This window comes from Manis pentadactyla, chromosome 11, assembly GCF_030020395.1.
Source record: "Manis pentadactyla isolate mManPen7 chromosome 11, mManPen7.hap1, whole genome shotgun sequence".
NCBI classification, from domain to species: domain Eukaryota; kingdom Metazoa; phylum Chordata; class Mammalia; order Pholidota; family Manidae; genus Manis; species Manis pentadactyla.
In genome coordinates this window covers 69,185,941-69,204,895 of record NC_080029.1, presented here as the reverse complement: position 1 = coordinate 69,204,895, position 18,955 = coordinate 69,185,941, and the positions used below count along the sequence as shown (strand labels likewise).

The 18,955-nt window shown below is 35.4% G+C and overlaps 1 protein-coding gene across 1 annotated transcript in view; it reads right to left on the bottom strand.

Moving 5' to 3' along the window:
- Positions 1 to 18,955, bottom strand: part of PRKD1 (protein kinase D1) — a 324,013-nt gene that overhangs the window by 26,190 nt on the left and 278,868 nt on the right. Inside the window, exons 8-13 of the mRNA XM_036881284.2 lie at positions 18,358 to 18,481; positions 16,739 to 16,816; positions 15,148 to 15,427; positions 14,070 to 14,122; positions 12,795 to 12,867; positions 10,501 to 10,607 (exon numbers count right to left, since the gene is read on the bottom strand). Of these exons, the coding sequence (XP_036737179.1) occupies positions 10,501 to 10,607; positions 12,795 to 12,867; positions 14,070 to 14,122; positions 15,148 to 15,427; positions 16,739 to 16,816; positions 18,358 to 18,481 (715 nt within the window). The remainder of the gene's footprint in view (positions 1 to 10,500; positions 10,608 to 12,794; positions 12,868 to 14,069; positions 14,123 to 15,147; positions 15,428 to 16,738; positions 16,817 to 18,357; positions 18,482 to 18,955) is intronic.

Here is an 18,955-nt window from a genome sequence, read left to right as displayed (position 1 = left end):
CCTTAAGGCTGTTACTTTTTCTATTATAATCCCAGTCAGCTCAAGCCTAGTGCCTGGTGCATATTAAATGTTCAACACAAGTTTGTAAATTTGGTTGAAAGATAAAGACTCCCTGTATCTCCTTTCTTCAGTACATAAATAATATTCTTTAAGATTTAAATGATTTTATTGAAGAGATGCCAATAGATATCTGACACATTTAGTGATAACACATCTTGCATCAAATATGGCATATACTTATATCCTCTCCTCAGAAGAAAATACAGTACGTGACTTTTTCACTGTGAGTTCAGTTGAATCTGCTAATGAGCAACCTCAGGATTCTGAATAATGACCAATAGGATCATATGTAATAATCTTTATGAAGAATACCAATAATATGGATGTGATTATCAGAGATGCCGCATTGGTATTAACTGTGAAATCATTTTCTAAAGTCCCAAAGGAATGACAATGATGTCCTGGTGGTTTCTAGGTACCACTCCTTCAAAATGTGAGTTTCAGCTACTGCTTTGGTAAATATTTCAGCATAGTTGATAGAGAGAAACACACAATTTTCCAACTCTGTAGGTGATCTATATTTATTTTATCTTGGCTCTCAAAAAGGAGATACTCCCAATTTCAGCTCATTCTCAAAGGTCACTAGGAAGCAGTCATGGGAGGGAGATAAGCAAAGCGGCAGCAGCTAAAGGACATAGTCAGGATATTCCTTCTAAATTATCTCTTTCCCTCCATGCTGACCCTCCCTTACAGGAGACTGGAAACCTAATTTCCTATGAGATTTCATTATTGCCCTGAGGATGAGGAAAAAAAGCACTGAAAATGGGCTCTCCCGGTAACAATGATCACTATACTTCCACCCCCTTACATATAAAGGCCCTTTCAATTCCGGTCTCTTTCTGTTTGTGATTTGGCTCAGGACAGGTAGGCCTATAGGAAAGCCTGGAGGCCTGGAGCATAGTTTCGGGAGCACAGTCTCTGGAGACAGACTGCCTGGCTATGAACTCCAGTCCTGCCACTTCCAAGTTCCTGACTGCCAGTTCCTCATAAGTAAAATGGGAGAATCATAGTATGTATAATCTTGTAATGTAATTAGGCCTTTATTGAATGTATACAAAATACTTGGAATCATGCCTGGTACATAGTAAGGGTTAGTTGATATTATTATTAGGCAGGTTTTCTGTCTTTTTAAAAGGCCTGGGCCACATTTGTCTCTTTAGTTTGATAACTTGAAGTTTAGAGTAAGTGGCAGAAAGAAAATTTCCTTTTGCCTTTCACCTAACAGAGGCTAATGAGGTTAAGTATGAGCTGCCATAAACTTGCACCTTCGGGCTTGTCCTCCGCACCCCCTGTCTTTCCCCTGCTCTGTTTTTGGCCTCAGTGATAGCAGAGGTACTTCTATGTTAGGCCAGCCTCTTAGGCCAGCCAGGTGCAGGCTGTGTTGCTCCACCTGAGAGCCCTCCTGGCCTAAAGAGAGAATGGAGATCACTCAGTTGTTGCGTGTGACCATGTTCCCATTTCAAATTCAGTTGACAAAATAGTCTACAATTTAAACAGGCTCATAGGCTCAGCAGTTATCTTTTAGGAGACAGCCCCTTCGGGAAATTTCATCTGTACAATTTTAGAAATGCACATTAACATTACCCTATTACAAAATAAAGCTAAATATACTGTCAAAAGAAGAAACGCAAACAATATTACTTCAACAGCAAGATGAGATACAATAATCCATCTTCCTGTGAATAAGTATCACTGACATTTAGATCAGCGGGGCCACAATCAAATTTAAGTCACTGGACTCTGGGAACTCAGAAATGTTTAGATAATTCCTGGTGAGAAGTGTTTGCTCGTACCATCCATCAAAATGAGTATAATTAACTTGTGTTGTAGCATTAATTAGCAAAGACTGACTCTGATTTAATGTAGTCCAAAATTGTGTGGGAGACATATAATAAGTTGAAGCATCTTCATTAACTGCTAATGACAGTGTATGTATTGGGCTGGGTCATCAAGAAAGGGAGCCAACTTTTAGGTGGCTACCTTCTAATGCACAATTTACCATAACATTTTATTTTCATCTTAAATTAGCTGTAGGTCTTGTGTATTCAATTAAATGTCACTGGCCCAAATAGAAGAAAACAAAAACAATCAATATTTATTTACACAGCAAAAAAATCACCTGAGGCCTGATACACAACTTTTGTAATCATGTATATCCATAAACCTATCTATAACACCTCTTCAGTCATTCCTTGCTTCATCAGTTGTCAATACTTCAACCTAGGTTTGCTACAGATATACGGTAAATATAATGAGTCCTCTCCTTTCCCTATAAAAGGAGAAGAAGCTAAATGCAGGGACAGTGGAGGAGCACACAGAAAGCACCGCTTAAAAAAACCTCTCTCATCATCTTCATGTTGTTTCCAGCCTTTCTTGACTTTTCACCAGGTAGAAATAGTATGAAATACATAATATTTTTTATCCACCACCAGGAATCCTTCAGATTAAAGATATGAAGGGGCAATTAAAAAAAAAATCCAGATGTCCTAAGCCCATTCCCTGAACTCATACACTGAGGTTTCATTGGCAACAGTGTTTGTATATGGTTGAATTTTGGGGCAGAGGGAGTGGTTTCTGCAGCAGGAATTTGCAGAAGACCCTCACACAGCAAGGACCTTGTATGCATTCTAATACCTAATCCCTAGTTACCAGGCAAGGCCGGAATTTCAATGTAGGCAAAAGGGTGTAATATTGAAGAATCGGCAACAAAGGCTTCAAACAGAAAATTAACAACTCATCACTACTTTAAAAAAAGCCCAGTAACATTCCACCCATAAAGTATGCCCCTCCATGGCATTATTCAGTTTGTATTCAGGGAAAAGGCAAGAATTTAAAGTATGGCTTGTTAAAATAAGGAAATTGGAATTTGTAGTTCAAGATGTGTTTATTATATAAAAAGTTGAATAAAAGACCAAATATCTGGGTATCTTTTCTGTTTGTTCTCAAATGCAGAGCAATGGAGACACCTGTGGAAGACTTTTTTATTTCCTCCTAATCTGCCTTGCTGGAAACATGAACACATAAATCTAATGGAGTCTTGGTATTAGATTTTGAAGTGTAATTTTAAACAAATTGTATCACTATAGCCCAGCCTCTATATTTAGTTGCCAGCACTCCAGAAAGAATAACATTATTATTACAATGTTAAATGACCTGTGTAGACACATCCTTCTGATGTCATATATACCAGGTAAAGGAACTGGAGCAAACATATAGGGTCCACTGGGTAGGATTAGAAGACAGAACATTATGTGGAAAAAGGTCAAAAGGTGATATCTTATATTTGTGTAAGTGTTCTGTGGCAAAATCCAAATAACTGGCATACTCTCAAAATTAAACAAGTTCTTAAGTACAGGGCTTCTGGAAACCTTTAATAAGTGAAAGACTGTTCACATCCAACATTTAGAGATAGCACACAATATTTTTTAAACTGCATAGTGAGGGAATCTTCACCCCTAACCCCTTCTATAAAGGAACTCAAAAGACCAGTGTTTTCCTAAAAACATGATGAGAAACATTAATTTAAAAAAATATATATTATTTAATTTAGTTATTTAAAACATTCCTGTGAAGCAAGCACAACAGGTCAGATGAGTTCTAATCTTAGTTATGGAAACAAAGATTAAAAGATTTAGAAAATAAAATGGACAAGTTTTAACTTGGAACCTGGACTTTTGTCACTAAATTTTGACTAACTTCTTATTGAACACAATATCTATTTGGAAAATTTTCCAAATTAGTTTTCTTTTTCTTGTGATATACCTTTGTTTTCTGTTCCCCTCTATTTTAGACATGTATACATATATATATAATCTAAAGGCTTTGTTTTTTTTGGAACATGCAGAAGATAACAAGATTACCTTAGAGATGCAAAATATATCTTGTCTAAAGAAACAATTTCATGGAAATTCTTCATGCAATAAAATACAAAGAAAGGAAAATTTGAAGAGATATTATAGACATATTATATATGACACATATATGTGACACAACAGATGAATAAACCTCTCAGTATACACTAAACGAAAAAGTACTCAGATTTGCATATTTTTCTCTAAGAAAGAAGAAACTCCGTGATTTAAAAAAAAAATTGACTTTGCAAAAATTTTCATTTTCCCACCCACACTTAGCAACATTATTCTTTGATTTTCTATCATGATTGTCTCCTCTCCACCTACTCCTGATCATCTTTTTAGATGAAAAAAAGAAAGCCACTTCTCTTTTAAGAGAAGAAAGCCATTTATTTACAAGATAGATACTTAATCTTGCTCCATGAAGACAAATAACCAAATTTTTAGACAAAAAAGGAACAAAAGTAAAAAATACTCTGTTATCTTACTGGCATGCCCTGAAACTCTCTGTCCCTCTGGTTCCTTCAGTTGTGGCTTCATAATTTGTTGAGTAAATATTTACTGAGTGGCTACCATGGGCCATGAATATGTTAAGGCATTTAGGCCCCAGCCTTGGGTTTTGAGTCAACCATGTTCTTTGTTATGATGGAAATATGTGTCTCTAGGTTCTGTCTTCAGGGAATTCAACATCAAGTTATTTGAACTTGCTCCTAGGAGCAAAACTTACAACCCAGTGGTGGTAATACTGGTAACATCTAATAATTATGCAACTTTTACTGTATGCTAGGCATGGCTAAGAAATTCACAAAATTATTACATTTGATGCTCATAACATCTCTGCGAGATTTTCTATATAAGGAAACTGAGGCTCAGAGAGCTTAAATAACATATCCACGTTCCTATGAACTCTTAGATAACAAGCCTGAACATTTAACACTGGCAGTTTGACTCCAGAACCATGCCCTTTAAGCACTGTGTTATATGTGGCCCTAATTCTTTCTCTGGACTCAAATCCATTTAGGACCAGGGTTCTGTCTTTTCTACTAACTAGTATGTTTCAGGGGCCACACCACTTGAGCTTCTTCCCTGTGATCTTGCAACCCATCTGGACATGCAGTCTGGATTTCTAGATGCTGCCTATTGTCAGTCAGCACAATGTCCCCTCTACCTGTTACAACATCCGCCTTGACACTCTTACTCAGTGTTGTATATATTCCCTGTCTTCCTGACTGGCGGCACTTTTTCTCTACAGCTCTATTTCTCTATTTTTAAGCCAATATACCACCACAGTGTCATTCTGTGCTAGCAAATCTCTTGATCTAGAGGTTCTGCCATCTTAAAAGTATCACTCTGACATGTTCTCTGATTTCCTTTGCGCCCTAAACCCATTTTCCCCCTCCAGGACTCAGCTTTTGAGACAGCCTGTAAAATCTGGAACAATGAAGGGCTCTTCCACAAACTCTTCCTCCTCATAAATTACCATGATTTTCTAGATCCTAAAGTTTAATGATTTATTTATATAAAAGGTATTATAACAAAGGCTCTGAGGAAGAATTTGAGAAAATACAGTATGTGATTTAAGACAATTTTGTCAACTATTAACTGATTACCTGTAATGTCTTTACTATTATGCTAGGCATTGTGGAAGCTGGGGAAAAAAAAGGCATGCTGAGACCTTCAGATTACTTATAATCTAATTACTACTTAAGAATTATTGGATAAGTATTAACGTACTACTTTATACTAAGACTAGAAGCCATAAGTAAAGAGGAGGTGTGGAAAATAACACAAGATAGTCAGGGAGGATTGGTGGATCTTAAGCACAGTCCAATGTGGTACACCAAGACGGGCCTCCAGGCTTGGAACTAAAAGCTGAGTAATGGCCAGAAGCTAAGAGTATGATGAGGACAATGATTTGAAGAGAAATGAAAGACTCAGTTGAAGAGGAGAAACAGGCTTCAGTGAAATGACCTACAGTGCTAAAAGCCAGAAAAAATAGATAGGTTTGATGAAATAAAACTACTAATGTAAGGAGGGATAGGATGAAAATCCACAAAGACTCATCTGGTTGTGGTCTTTAGGATGGGCCAGGGAAAGGGAGGGCCAGGAAGATGATGACGGAGGGGAGGAGAGGGAGGCCCCAACTATCAGGAACATCACCTATTGCAGTAATCGAGGCATGTTTAAAAGCCTGCTCTAGACCAGTGGCAATGGAAATGGTAAGACTGAAGGCAAGATGACCTTATAGAAATAAAGAGGAGGAATGCGGGTACTTTGACTGTCACCACTAGCTGAAAACAGCCTGTAAGTAAGTTTCTTTGCATTTAAATTTTCTTCTCTATAATATGTCATCCTTAAATACTAATCTGGTCATAACAATTTCTTTTTCAAAACATTTCAATAATCACAATCACCCAAGCATAATAAAATCCAACTGACCTGGCATAATATCTAAGGTCCTCCATGAACTCACACAAAAGCCATTTTCTGGTCTCAGTGTACACTCTTCCCACCACAGCAAACTCTAAACTATGGTAGGCATACTCTTGGAGAACATAAAGATTTTTAAGAGCTATGTAAGTCTAGGGATAATTTTATGAAAATTTATTTTTGTTTACATCTGTGTCCCTATTGCTTGGGGCATGGTGAGCACTCAATAACTATACTTTCAATGATGGATGAATCATAACAGTCCATAAATACTCTTCTAATACAGATCTGAAAATAACCCTCTAGTCTTCAAATTCTGTATCCCCAAATTTCCTTTCACAATAATTTTTCTCCTACTTTCCAAAAGGAAGGTAGGCTTCCCACACATTCCAAATATTAGTAGGGTGTCTTGCCATGGGAGGAAAATCCTCTGGGAGAAAAATAAGAGGAAATTTGAAATATTGTGTTGGTATGAACTGAATGACCCTAATAACTTGGAAATTAATTTTTCTGAAACTTAGTTTCTAATTCATGCTTTCACCAAAAGTAGAGAACGATATAATAGATTTATTAACAGAGGGAAGATTAAAATAAATTTCTAAAGATACATCACTGTCATTTTCTTTCTTTTTTTTTGGCTTACAACTTGGCTCCTAGAGTTTAAAAAAAGTAATAAAATTGTTGCTGAACTTGGTCTAATTCAAACAACAAGTAATATTCATCCACCAATTTATGAACTAAATTTAAAAAATCAATCTCATTTAATAATGTATTTTCAGTAACACTTTATTTTTTATGTTTAACAAGCATAGATACAAATCTAAAGAATATTTATCTTGCTGGATAAATTTTTTACTACTAATAATAATTGTAATGATAATTAAATTAGGAGAATGCTTTAAACATGTAATGTGCTGTCATCAAGAAATTTAAAAATAGTTATTTTTTTTGTAAATAGTTATGAAAGGGGGATGAACAAAGAACTTCCAAGTAGAAAAGCACATTACATAGGAATACAATTCTGTGAGAAAACTGTAATATATTCAAAGAAAACAAGAAATGTTGTAAAATATACTATTGTTAAGGAAGAGCCTATTCATGTATTTTTTTAAAAGACCGATAAAGAATATCAAATGTCTATGATGATTAGATTCTAATGCATACATTTAAAGGAGTGATATAACAGCTGTATTTTCAAATATCAGTATTTTCAATAAGTATAAAATTAAAACTCTTTAAATATCTGACAAAATAGTTAAAGCTGTCAACTAAAAATACATAGGCAGTTTACACAGTGTCTTGGAATCCTTTTTGAGGACACATGAGGAAAAGTGTTTCAAGACCCATATTCTAAAATGATCTAAAGTTTTCTCTCATTTTTCATAGAATATTCATTTTACTAAGGTGGCACCTGAGTCTAATAACCTTTTCCAATATTTCTTCAGTAATCAAAAGTGTATGACTCTTTCAAGATTTTACCCATGCCCCTTCTCTTTGAAGTGCTCCCTGAGTCCAACATCCTGGCCTCAGTCATAACCCATGACTCCTTGCACTACACCTTCACAGCTACACTGGTCGCAGCTACTCATACATGACTGCCCAAATAGATGAGAAACATCTTAAAGGGTTTAATTCATTTTTATATGGCCCAAATGATCAGTAAATTGCTTGTACAGAGGAAGTACGTCGCAGGTACTGCTGAATGGTCCAATATTTTCATTAGTTACAAAAAAAAGGGTTCTTGCCTTAGAAACTGGAAGAATGAGAGCAAAATAGACCAAGCTAAGGAGACAGTGGCTTGCAGGGAAAAGACATTAGGATCAAGCATTTGGCTTTAGGCTGGCTGGTTTGGGATAAGATGGGCACAGCCAAGTGGAGATGTCCTAAGGTTGGAAATATCAGACTGGAGTGCCTGTGAAAGATCAGAGCTGAGAGATAAATTAAGGCATGACCTGTGAAGTGATGACAGATGACTCTCAAAGAGGATGACCTCATTCTGGGAATGAGTTCCAAATCAGCATAACCCACGGAGATGAATGGAAGGAGATGTCCAAGAAGACAGGTGGAAAAGCTAGCAGGGAAGGAGTAACAGGATCTGATAAATGCGGGGCTGAAGTGAGGAGAGAGATTTAAAAAGGAGTGAACAATCAATGCTATTGAAGGACTGAGATTAGTCAAGTGGGATGAAGATTAAAAAGTAGCCAGAGGGTGAAGGTCGGGCAGAAGTAGAACAAGGGGATGGCAAAGGGCCTTGAATTTTCTCAAAATGTGGGAAATCAAAGACAAGAAGGGAAATGATGAATAAGAACTGAAACAGAGTAGAGCACAAATTGGAAGTAAGGAAGTACAGAAGGGAGAATTTCTTTCATTTATTTCAGTTGGTGGCCACAATGAGTTCCCTATTTCTGATGAACAAGTTTGGAGATAATTGTGCTTAGTTCATGATATACAACCAATAAACACAAGTTTGATGAATGAAGCAAATAATGGTTGGGGTTATTGGGCAGCAGTGACAAGTGACGAGGATTTTTGAGACTTCAGGTAACATGAGTTGTTCAACCTATTCATATACTCAAGGGGAAGAATTTGTCTTTCAACCTACCAAACTTTTTTTTAGAAAATCACGTTATATTGAAAATTTTGCCAAATATCTGTTTATTGCATCTGAGTTGTTGATTGCATCTACTCTTTTAGAAAACAAGAAAGGAGGCAATTTATATACAGATATATTTTGTTTTTCTGGCTTACTACCAAGTCTGCAACTGATCGTGTGTTGACAGGGCTTAGACATAGCAAATTAAACCTGCAACATCTAGTCAGTCTTCTGCAATTGCAGTAAAATATAGAGAGACCGCAGCCATGTTAACCACAAGACTTCTGTCATGTCCTGTAGGGAAGGATAAATATCTGTACATATGCCAGTCTGGAGGCTGCTGTGCTGCAAGGCAATCTGCCTGCAGGACACCATGTGGACATTTAGGGAGATGTCCTTTATTAAGTTTTCAGATGTCACGTGGAGCTTAGTGTTGCAAAGTTAATAATTTTTTAAACATAATTTTTTGGTAACTGATCAGCAAGCACTAAGCTATGAATTTGTGAATTGGCATCTTCAGAGCCGTGGTTATCTCCTTCCCCATGAAAACAGAAAACACCGTGGCGTGGTAGTTCTCTGGGTTACATTAGTTGTCCAAAAGCACAAAAACACCATTTTTAGAAATCATGAGTCCCAGAAAAGTCTATATTATTTTTCTATGTGCAACAGGCATTATTTTTCATTGTCTGTATGTATGAGCTCCTTTAGAGCACAGTTCATATCTTTTCAACTTTTTATTGTGTGAAACTCAATAAATGGCAGCTAAATGAAACAATAAATGAAGAAATGCAATGGTTTGCTTTGCTAGTAATGTTCAAATGAAAACTATTCAATAAGATTGTGAATTAGAAATTATGATCAGACTGCAGGACAAGTAGAGAGCTGCAGTGTTATATAAAAATAGACATTTGTCAGGGTCTCAACTGTCTAGAACGGATAGCAATGTTGACCACATTTACGGAGCAGTTGCTCAATTTCCTTTTGGTGTGGGGGAAAAGTTTAAATAGTTACAAAAATGATACATACCGCATAGTACCTTTTATTAACAAATTCTGGCTTTAAAAAGAGATTGCTATTAATGAGAGGAATTAAGTAACATGCTCAGTTAAATGAAAGACTTACCTTGAAAGACAAAGGGGACATTAATAATATCAAGATGATCTGATTCTCAGACATGAAATACTCATTTACCTGATATGCTGACAGTTACATACTCAATCCTTATAATTATCACAGCTTAAAGGAGGAATGTTTATGAAGACAAGGTCATTAACAATGTAAAATAAAATGGTCTCAGCATGTCCACTATGAGCAAATGCTGAAACATTACCCATTTAATGAGTATTAATAATATATTAAAACCTAGAATCAAGCACATAAAAAAGAACAACTGCTGCCTAAACTCAGGAAAGATACTCTCCAGGCAGTAGTCTGATGCTTGTTCTGCTTTTTCAGTTATTTTAAAGTGGTTCCTAGATATATGCCACAGATATTGGGAAACTTTTCCTTGTATTGCAGAAGTTAAGGGTGTATTTTACAGCCTCTAGATGAAAAACACAGCAGTACCTGCAGAATTGCAACCTCATTGCGAAGCTGGCTTTCTTGTTTCGTCGGAAATCTTAATTTGTCAATGATTTTGATAGCTACATCTCTTCCAGTTTTTCGATGTTTTCCTTTAAAATAAAAAGGGAAATATTAACATAATGTTATTAAATAGCATCTACATTAGAGAACACCAGAATTTATAAGGACCCTTATAGGAATTTTTTTAATGTTTCACTGAATAAATTAACCCTTCTGATGAGCTCTGATTTACATCCATAAAGATTTCATTTCTTAGCTCCATTATTCTAAATAAATATGTATTATAAAATTAGCCACAATTTAGAACCAAAAGAAGTCTGTTTCAATGTCCATTAAAAGTTATATGTATTCACAGCATGATATTTTCTCATAAAAATATATTTTAGAAACAGGATATTGAGCTATTTAATAAAGAAAATATTCATACCACCAGCAAAGTGCTCTCCTCATGAAAGTATAACTTTAAAGTCCTGATAAACTAATACATATTATAATGGAAAGAGTAAAAGTCGTGGCTCTTTCACTTACTAGCTCAGTGATCTTGAGCAAATCACTCAAGCTTTCTGAGCTAGGGTCCTCATCTTCAATGCAGAGTTGTGAGAAGCAGATGAAATGAGATTACGTAAGGTGCACACAGTGCCCAGATAACTACACACGTGCATAAAACCTAGATTCTCATCACCATTACTATCATCCTTATCACACCACAAGATAGGACCTTTATATAGACTACATCCCATTTAATTCTCACAACAAACCTTTCAGGGAATCTATAGGGCACCCTCAAGCTCTTAACTTCCGCACTACTATCTTGTAGTGATAAAGCATCTACTAGTGTTAACTCATTCTGAAAATGGAAAATGAAAATCAATCTGAAAACAAAAATGGAAAATGGAACTAATTATTACTCACATTTTTGTCACATACAGACTAACTTGAAAGTCCATTATTTCAACATTTGCTGTGAAATTGGTGTTGTTTCCCCTATATCCCTCCTCACTGTTCCTTCTGAGTGCTTCAAGACTGTTTGCTATCACTACCAAATTGTCTGGTTTTCACATTCTCTGCTTCCTGAATACCACCCTCTACTTCTTGACTCACTACGAACTCCATCCCAAGAGTATAAAGTTCAGCCCTTTAACTCAACTGCTCTCTTCAAGGTCACACTTCTTTTGTCTCTCATCCTTTGTCACTATAGTACTTAACCTCTCTTCTAAGATCTGTTCTCACCTACTTCATCCCATATGGGCCTAGTCTTAACTTTTCATTTTTCCTTGTGGAGGCCACCTCTGCATGCTTCTTCAGTGTTGAAGGTTACAAATCACCTGGACCCTGCTGTCTCATGCCTGCCTCACATTATGTGTCTTTATGTGTACTTACCATGTTCTATGGAGCATGATTTTTTTTGCATGCATTTGTTACATTGTAGAGCAAAACTCTATGTAGTACTTGCTCTCCTAGTACAACATTGTTACGCATTAATAAAAAGCTCAATGGCTGCTGACTCATCAAAAAAAGCATTTCATAAGAATCAGATTTATTTTGTAAATAGAGTAGAACTTAGTTTTTAATTAAAACAGCATAATATTATACTATCATAAATAATATTGAGTCTTCGCAATTATTTCAGAGCACCCCACCTCAGAAACTGAAAGTTATGTCATTTTATAAGGCAGGTAAAACATTAATATTAAATGTTTCTTAAAGACTTGAAAGATAATTGAATTGTCTAGAATCTAAAATAGTAGATGTTAAAATAATAAATTTACCAAATGATAATAAGAAAAAAAGGCAAAAATTTAGTATTTCACTTCAAAGATTTAAAAAATGCAAACCTTAATGAAACACATACATTGTTAAAGATATCAGAATTAAAATATTTTTTTTCTAGTTATATGAACGGATTTCTATAGAGTTCTGGTAATATATGCTCAAAGGAAATAGAACTAACTTATGAATTACAGTTTCCTTGGTTCTCAGTATTTTGTCTAAATAAACCAATATTTAAACAATATGGTACACAAAGTTTGTCAATATTTAAACAAAAAAAGATTTTTAGAAGTAAAAAAATTTCTTTTTCCAAACAGAAATATACCAATTTTCCAAGTAATGACTACCCCTAGAGAAATCTCTAAAAGGTAAAACACCAAGAGACATACATACAACCATGAATATACATAGGCCTTGTCTTTTATATTTTTCTTGGAGATGATTACTTTTCTATACACAAGCAGCTAAAATTTCAAATTAATAAAAATACTAGTAAACTAACCTACCTCCATAAACAATTCCAAACTGCCCAGAACCCAGTACTTCATCAGGAAAAATCTGATATACTATGCTGATGTCCTAGCCGTATAAGTCCAGTGAAAAACAAACATGAAGTGGAACAAAACGTTAATCCTAATAAATTATATAATTTTATTAAAAATATCATAAATATTAACAAATATTTTAAGGTAAAGAATTAGATTATAAATGTTAGATGAAATCTGAGATATCACTATAATAAAGCACTCTTCAATTTACGTAATGTTTTGAAAATTATTCGGCTCTCAGGCAGCAGAGGTTTTCTAAAATCCAATCAAATGTGTCTTAATAAAGAGAAATAAGACTTAAAACTATACAGTGGCATTTACCATAAGTATTCAAAAAGGGATTTGCTTATTGAGATGGGTATTTAGAAATTTCAGGTTAAATAATCACAGTTTCCAATCAATCACATGTGTGTGTGAGTCCTGATCTCAATCATTACACAGAAGTTATTTTACTGAGTTTATTCTTTAAAATATAAACTCACATCAGTATAAGTATGGTTGTAAACATTTTTGGTCATAGGTATAGCAGGCAAAGTAGAGTAAAAGGTCTGAGTCACAAGATGATGTAGAAAAGGGTTTATTACTTTTTGGCTACCTGCCATAGTGTCAAAATACAACAAATAAAGCAAACATACTACGGAGCGTGAATTATTTCATAATATGTCTGATCTATGATTTTCAAGAACTGAGCTGAAAGGCTGAAGTTATATAGCACAGTTGACTGAGATGTTAGACTATGGACCCATACAGTCTGATTTATGCAGATTTCTGGGGTCTCCTTGATATGTACAAGTGATGAAGAGCATTTGCAACTCGTTGTTATATGACAGCAATCAAGGAATGAGAATAAAAGGCATGTTAAAGCTACTCATGCAACTCAAATAATTTACTGAATTTGAAATTGTGTAACATCTACCATGAAAATTCTAGTACCAAGATGGGCAAACATGAAAATTCAGGCATTGCATTATAAATGCTTATCTGAGATGAGTAATAGGTATTTAGTTCTCTACACAACAGAACAGATTACAGAAAAATCACTGGAAGAATCCATATAATGTAACATTTCTAAAATATTATGGAAGATAAAGATCCAAATTGACCTATTTTATTGTCTAGAAAATACTGAAAAATTAAAATGTTGGATGAATAAAAATGTATTTTATGATGCTTTTATTTTCCAATAAAGAATTACAGTACCACCAAGTTTTATATTAGTAGATTCATACTCACCACATTTTCTTGAATCTGGCAATTTGATACCGAAATACTGACAGAAATATCTCCTAGAAATACATGTTAAAAATACACAAAAGAAGTAAGAGAGGTAATTGCAAAACAAGTAAACCATGCTTACTAATCAAGCTGCAGGGTTGTTTTTAAATCACAGTATTTAGATTTTTTTTAAGAAAATGTCTATTAGAATATTTATTTCCTTTTACAATTGCAGATTTACTCTCTACTTGACTTTGAAAAATAATATTTTGTCATCTAGAGTTTGGAGTCATAAATAATTGGTTTCAAATACTGGCATGCCACTTTGCAGCTGTGGATCAAGCTGAGACAACTCTTTCTCTCCAGGGCCTGCTTTCCTCATCTGTAAAAAAGGCAAATCATGGCCATTCACCTGTTGGGGAGGTTTAGGCATTATAGAGATCTCATGTGAACTGCTTAGTACTAAAATAGGCATTTATAGTCTATCAATATGTACTTTGGTTGTAGAGATCAATTAAAAAGTTGTGACAGATCATCAGGTAACACACTATGATGTGAAAAAACAGACTTTTCCACAGGCTTCATTAATAGCCATTATGAAATTCAAAATTACATTTTTATATAGCTATTCCTTTAAAATATCTTTTTAAAATTCATCCTCAGTACTTGATCCCAGTTGTATTTTGGTAAATCTATCTCGTTCTTGGTGAGCACAGATTTCTCCCTGGGATAATATCATCAAGGATCTCCAAGCACCCTGCACACCAAGTATCCTGCACAGAGCACCACGGTCGGTGGTTTGGAGGAACGTGGTAACTCAAGATTTGCAAATAGCAGGACTGGCATTCCAGATCAAGATCAAGCTGACTAGATTATTTCCTTTATGACCAATAGCTGTAGGTCTCTGCTATTGCCTAATATATAAGGTTTATATGAGTTTGTTCAATTTCAATATAAAATCAATAGGATAATTTAATGAACATCTTAGTATGTGAAGCAGCTTTTTTTGTTTGTTTGGAATGTTCTCCAATAAACTAAATTGGCCCCCAGGCGGCTCTCTTCATCTGTTTTCCAGGCAGAAAGCTAGCGGACTCACTGTGCGAGTTGCTTCCTGGACCTACGGACGCGCCCTTGGGAATGACGGGCATGAGGGCATGCTGGATCGCCATCTCCCACATCCTGGCCACGTCCGCCCCAGTGCCACTGGTGAGGATGCTGCTATTTGGTGGTGGGCTGGAAGGAGTGACCACATTTTCTCCCACGTAATATACCACATTTGCCGTAGTGATCTCAAAACAGTGAGGATTGGCTCCATTAGGAATTAAAGCTGAAGGTTTTGCTGGTTCCAGAGACAAAATTTCTGATAAAGGAATTTCCTGTGGAAGAAAGGGCTACATGTAGATTTTCGCAGTTGTGTAAACTTTCAAATAAAACTCATGCCAGGACCAGTAAGGAATGACATTACAAACAGCCATCATTTACATAAAATGGTTTTCTAAAACACAGAATATTACTAAGCAAAATTCAAAAATCCCTTTATGAGGGGAAACCTTCCCATCTCCTTTTCCCAGGAAATTCAAGTGACTTTTTTACTATGTTCATGGGCAAGAATAAATATGAATAAGAATGATTTTGAACCTGCATCAGAGTCTTAACACCTAGAATTATTAAATGTGAATTTGTATAACTGTGAGGTAGAATCACAACACTCTTTAAATGCCATTGGGTATGCATGGTGTTTTTAAATTTTAGCTATTCTTTAAGGCATTGAAAATGAATTATATGATTTGATTTGATAGATGTTAATGTAATATAGCCAAATAAATAGTTTTAGTGAGGAAAATCACAGAGATTGGTTTTAAAAACAATTGCTTTTAAGACAATTTTGATATTAAAAAAGTTAATCGCCACATTGTCTTCCATCAGGCATGGAATGACAAGAAATAATAATGTTTAAAATAAAATTTTAATTTAGAAATTAAGTAAGTTTCCTCTTCCTGTTAGAGCTGTGTGAGGTGGCCAAGGAGAATCATATCCACTGTGCCTGAGACTGCATTAATTTTTTTTTTGATCCTGCATTAATTTTGAAAGCGCACATATATACTGTTTTCACTATTAATTTCTTTTGGAACCATGTTTTACTGGGTGATATATTATGGGACATCTGTATTATTTCATGTGGGGAGACAGAATGAAAATTGCTGCCAAAGTTTTCTCTAGGGGAAAGTGCTTCTTATGAATATTGGCAATGCATGGAGAAATTATACAATGTTTCTTAACTCCCAGCAATGCACTTCAAGGTTATAGATGGAAAAAAAAAAGAAAAAAGCTGGATGTAGTGGATTTCAGGAGTTTACTTGCAGCTAATCTGCTGTGACCTCCAATTTTCTAGTTAAAATTCACACATCTCTAAAAAGATACTCAATTAAGTTTCCCCTCCCCACCCCCCGCCATCCCATGGGGCCAGAGGCACTCCTCAGGGAAATTTTAAATTCACAGAAGACTATAATGGGATCACAACCTAATTCCCCCAGCTTTGTAAACTACAGAGAAGAAAAAATACCTCTTGGAGTAAGTACAAAAATGATCATGTCTGTTGGATGTATTTTGTATTTCTGATGCTCTACATTCTCATGAGAAACCAAGAGGCAGCATGACGCTCCAATCAAGGAAAAAGCCACCCTTACCTTGTAGTATCTGCTTCCTGTGTCGTTTTGAAAGAGAGTGATACATTTGCTATCCAATCTCCAATAGTGCCGTTTCCGCTGGAACACAAGTTAGATTTAGGATCTTTTAAAAACTTAAAATTTAATACCCAAGATTGACAAAATCAAAGCATTTTCCCAATGGGAAGATAAGTCTGATGGCAGGGAGTGCATGGGCTCTGGACCTCACTCAACTTCATATTCCAGGAGGTGACCATTTAGCAAATGTGTGATAAAACTGCACATTTGCATCAGAGTTATGAGTAAAAAAGGAGATGATATATTAGTACCTAGCGCCATGTCTGACACTTAGGGCCTGACAGTAAATAGAAAAAAGTATTTTTAAATATATTTGACTGCTTGAAGAGCTAAAGGTGGATTTGTACTAAAAAAAATAAAAATAAAAAGGCTTACTAATATATACACATTATTATTTTTGGACATAAGGAATGCCATGCTGATCCAGCTAGGTATTCTTGTTTCCATGAGAGTTGCAAGAATTCTGCATGTTACACAGAACTGAAGAATATTTTGTGGATGGCAAGGTTGACTTCATGGCATCAACTTAACGAAGTCAGGGGAGTGCATTAAAGCACTACCTTCCCTGAAGCTCACTCCAGATGTAAATGTCTATGATTTGGAGATAAGGCTCTTGTTCACCCTTGGTATATGCTCCATGATTTTAGGGTATATGTGTGTGTATGTGTTCTTAATCTTTTCAGTCCAAAGGCCCTAATGTTATTCTTGGTCTCTTCCACAATTAATCGTAGACCAGGAGAAACAGTAAATATGCTTTAAGTATTTTACCATGTCTGGGAAGAATTACATGGTATTCACTTGATTTCTAAGTCATGTAAACCTCTCTCGAGAAGAGACTGAGATTATAAACAGAGTGATTAGGTTATGGGTGTCTAGTTATCTAAAGAAATGATGGGAATCCTATAAATAGCCATGAGGAAAACACGACCAGTAACTGAGAAAGAAACTTATCACCAAATGTCAATTGGTTTAATTGAAGCGTAGATCAAATTTCTTCTCTTACACACATGTACAATCTCATTCATCAACTATTAAAATCTGGAGTAGTGAACAACTGAGATTATATTAAAAAATTAAAAATATGTTGTTTTTATCTAATAAAGTTTAAGATTACCATGTTTCTGAATAAGTTAGCTTTTAAATGAACACTTAATAAAGGATTTAAGAGGTATACAAAATTTAGCATTGTTTTTACTCTCCCTAAAGTGCAGTGCGTGTGTCTGTGCGTTTTAATTCTGAACCACAGAGGAGCATTCTGAAAGCATATACTGTCATTTTCATGATTGCCGTAAAATGGTGGGCAGACTCCAAGTTGTTTGAAGATCATCTCAAGTAATAGAGGTAAATGAATTTGTTTCCCCGAGATTGCTGCCCGCACTAAAAAGTTGCTTGCTCACTATATCTGATACCCACAGACTGTTAATGGGCTCCAGCAGATCCTGCGGTGCACCTGCACGGAGCTTTGCTCCTGGTAACTCACACATCCCATGGTCCACACAGGGCATTAGCAACTCTTCTAATTAAAGCCAGCAAGACAAGAGAAACTGCCTGCTGGATCTTACCAGCGTGTCCTTGCTGGTGTAGTGGACCATCCAGCCTTCTTTCATCACCGTGCTGCTTTTCCTCTTCGTGTGTTTCACAGACTGCACTACTCTCATAAGTGGGATATTGTTGCTCGTTGATGGGCTTCAAAAGTCAAAATATTTTAGGAATGAAATGTTTTTAGATACAGATCTTCTTTTCTGCATAAAACCTTTTTCCTGCTGTTTAAAAATGAAAGTTAAAAAAATTCACATCCCATTTTTAGTGAAATGTATCATAGAGTACCAGAGTTCAGAATCTATACTACTCTGGTGAGTGATAGGCACTTTATATGTTCACTTTAGAAATCTTGAGTAGGATAATAAGCATCTTAGTTTTGGGGTTGAACTTGTACATAGTGTTCAGTTTTCAGGTAAACATCAAGTAGATTACTCTCTGTGTACTGAGGCAACAGTATTCAGAATCACACAAGAAAGCTTATTTGCTTCCTTTTTTCCATATTACAGGCAAAATATTAATCATTTATAGATCATATCACTTAATATGAATATAAGTCTCCTTCTGGATAATTTCATAAAAATTAGAATCTACTTTTTAAACTTAACTTCTAAATAACTG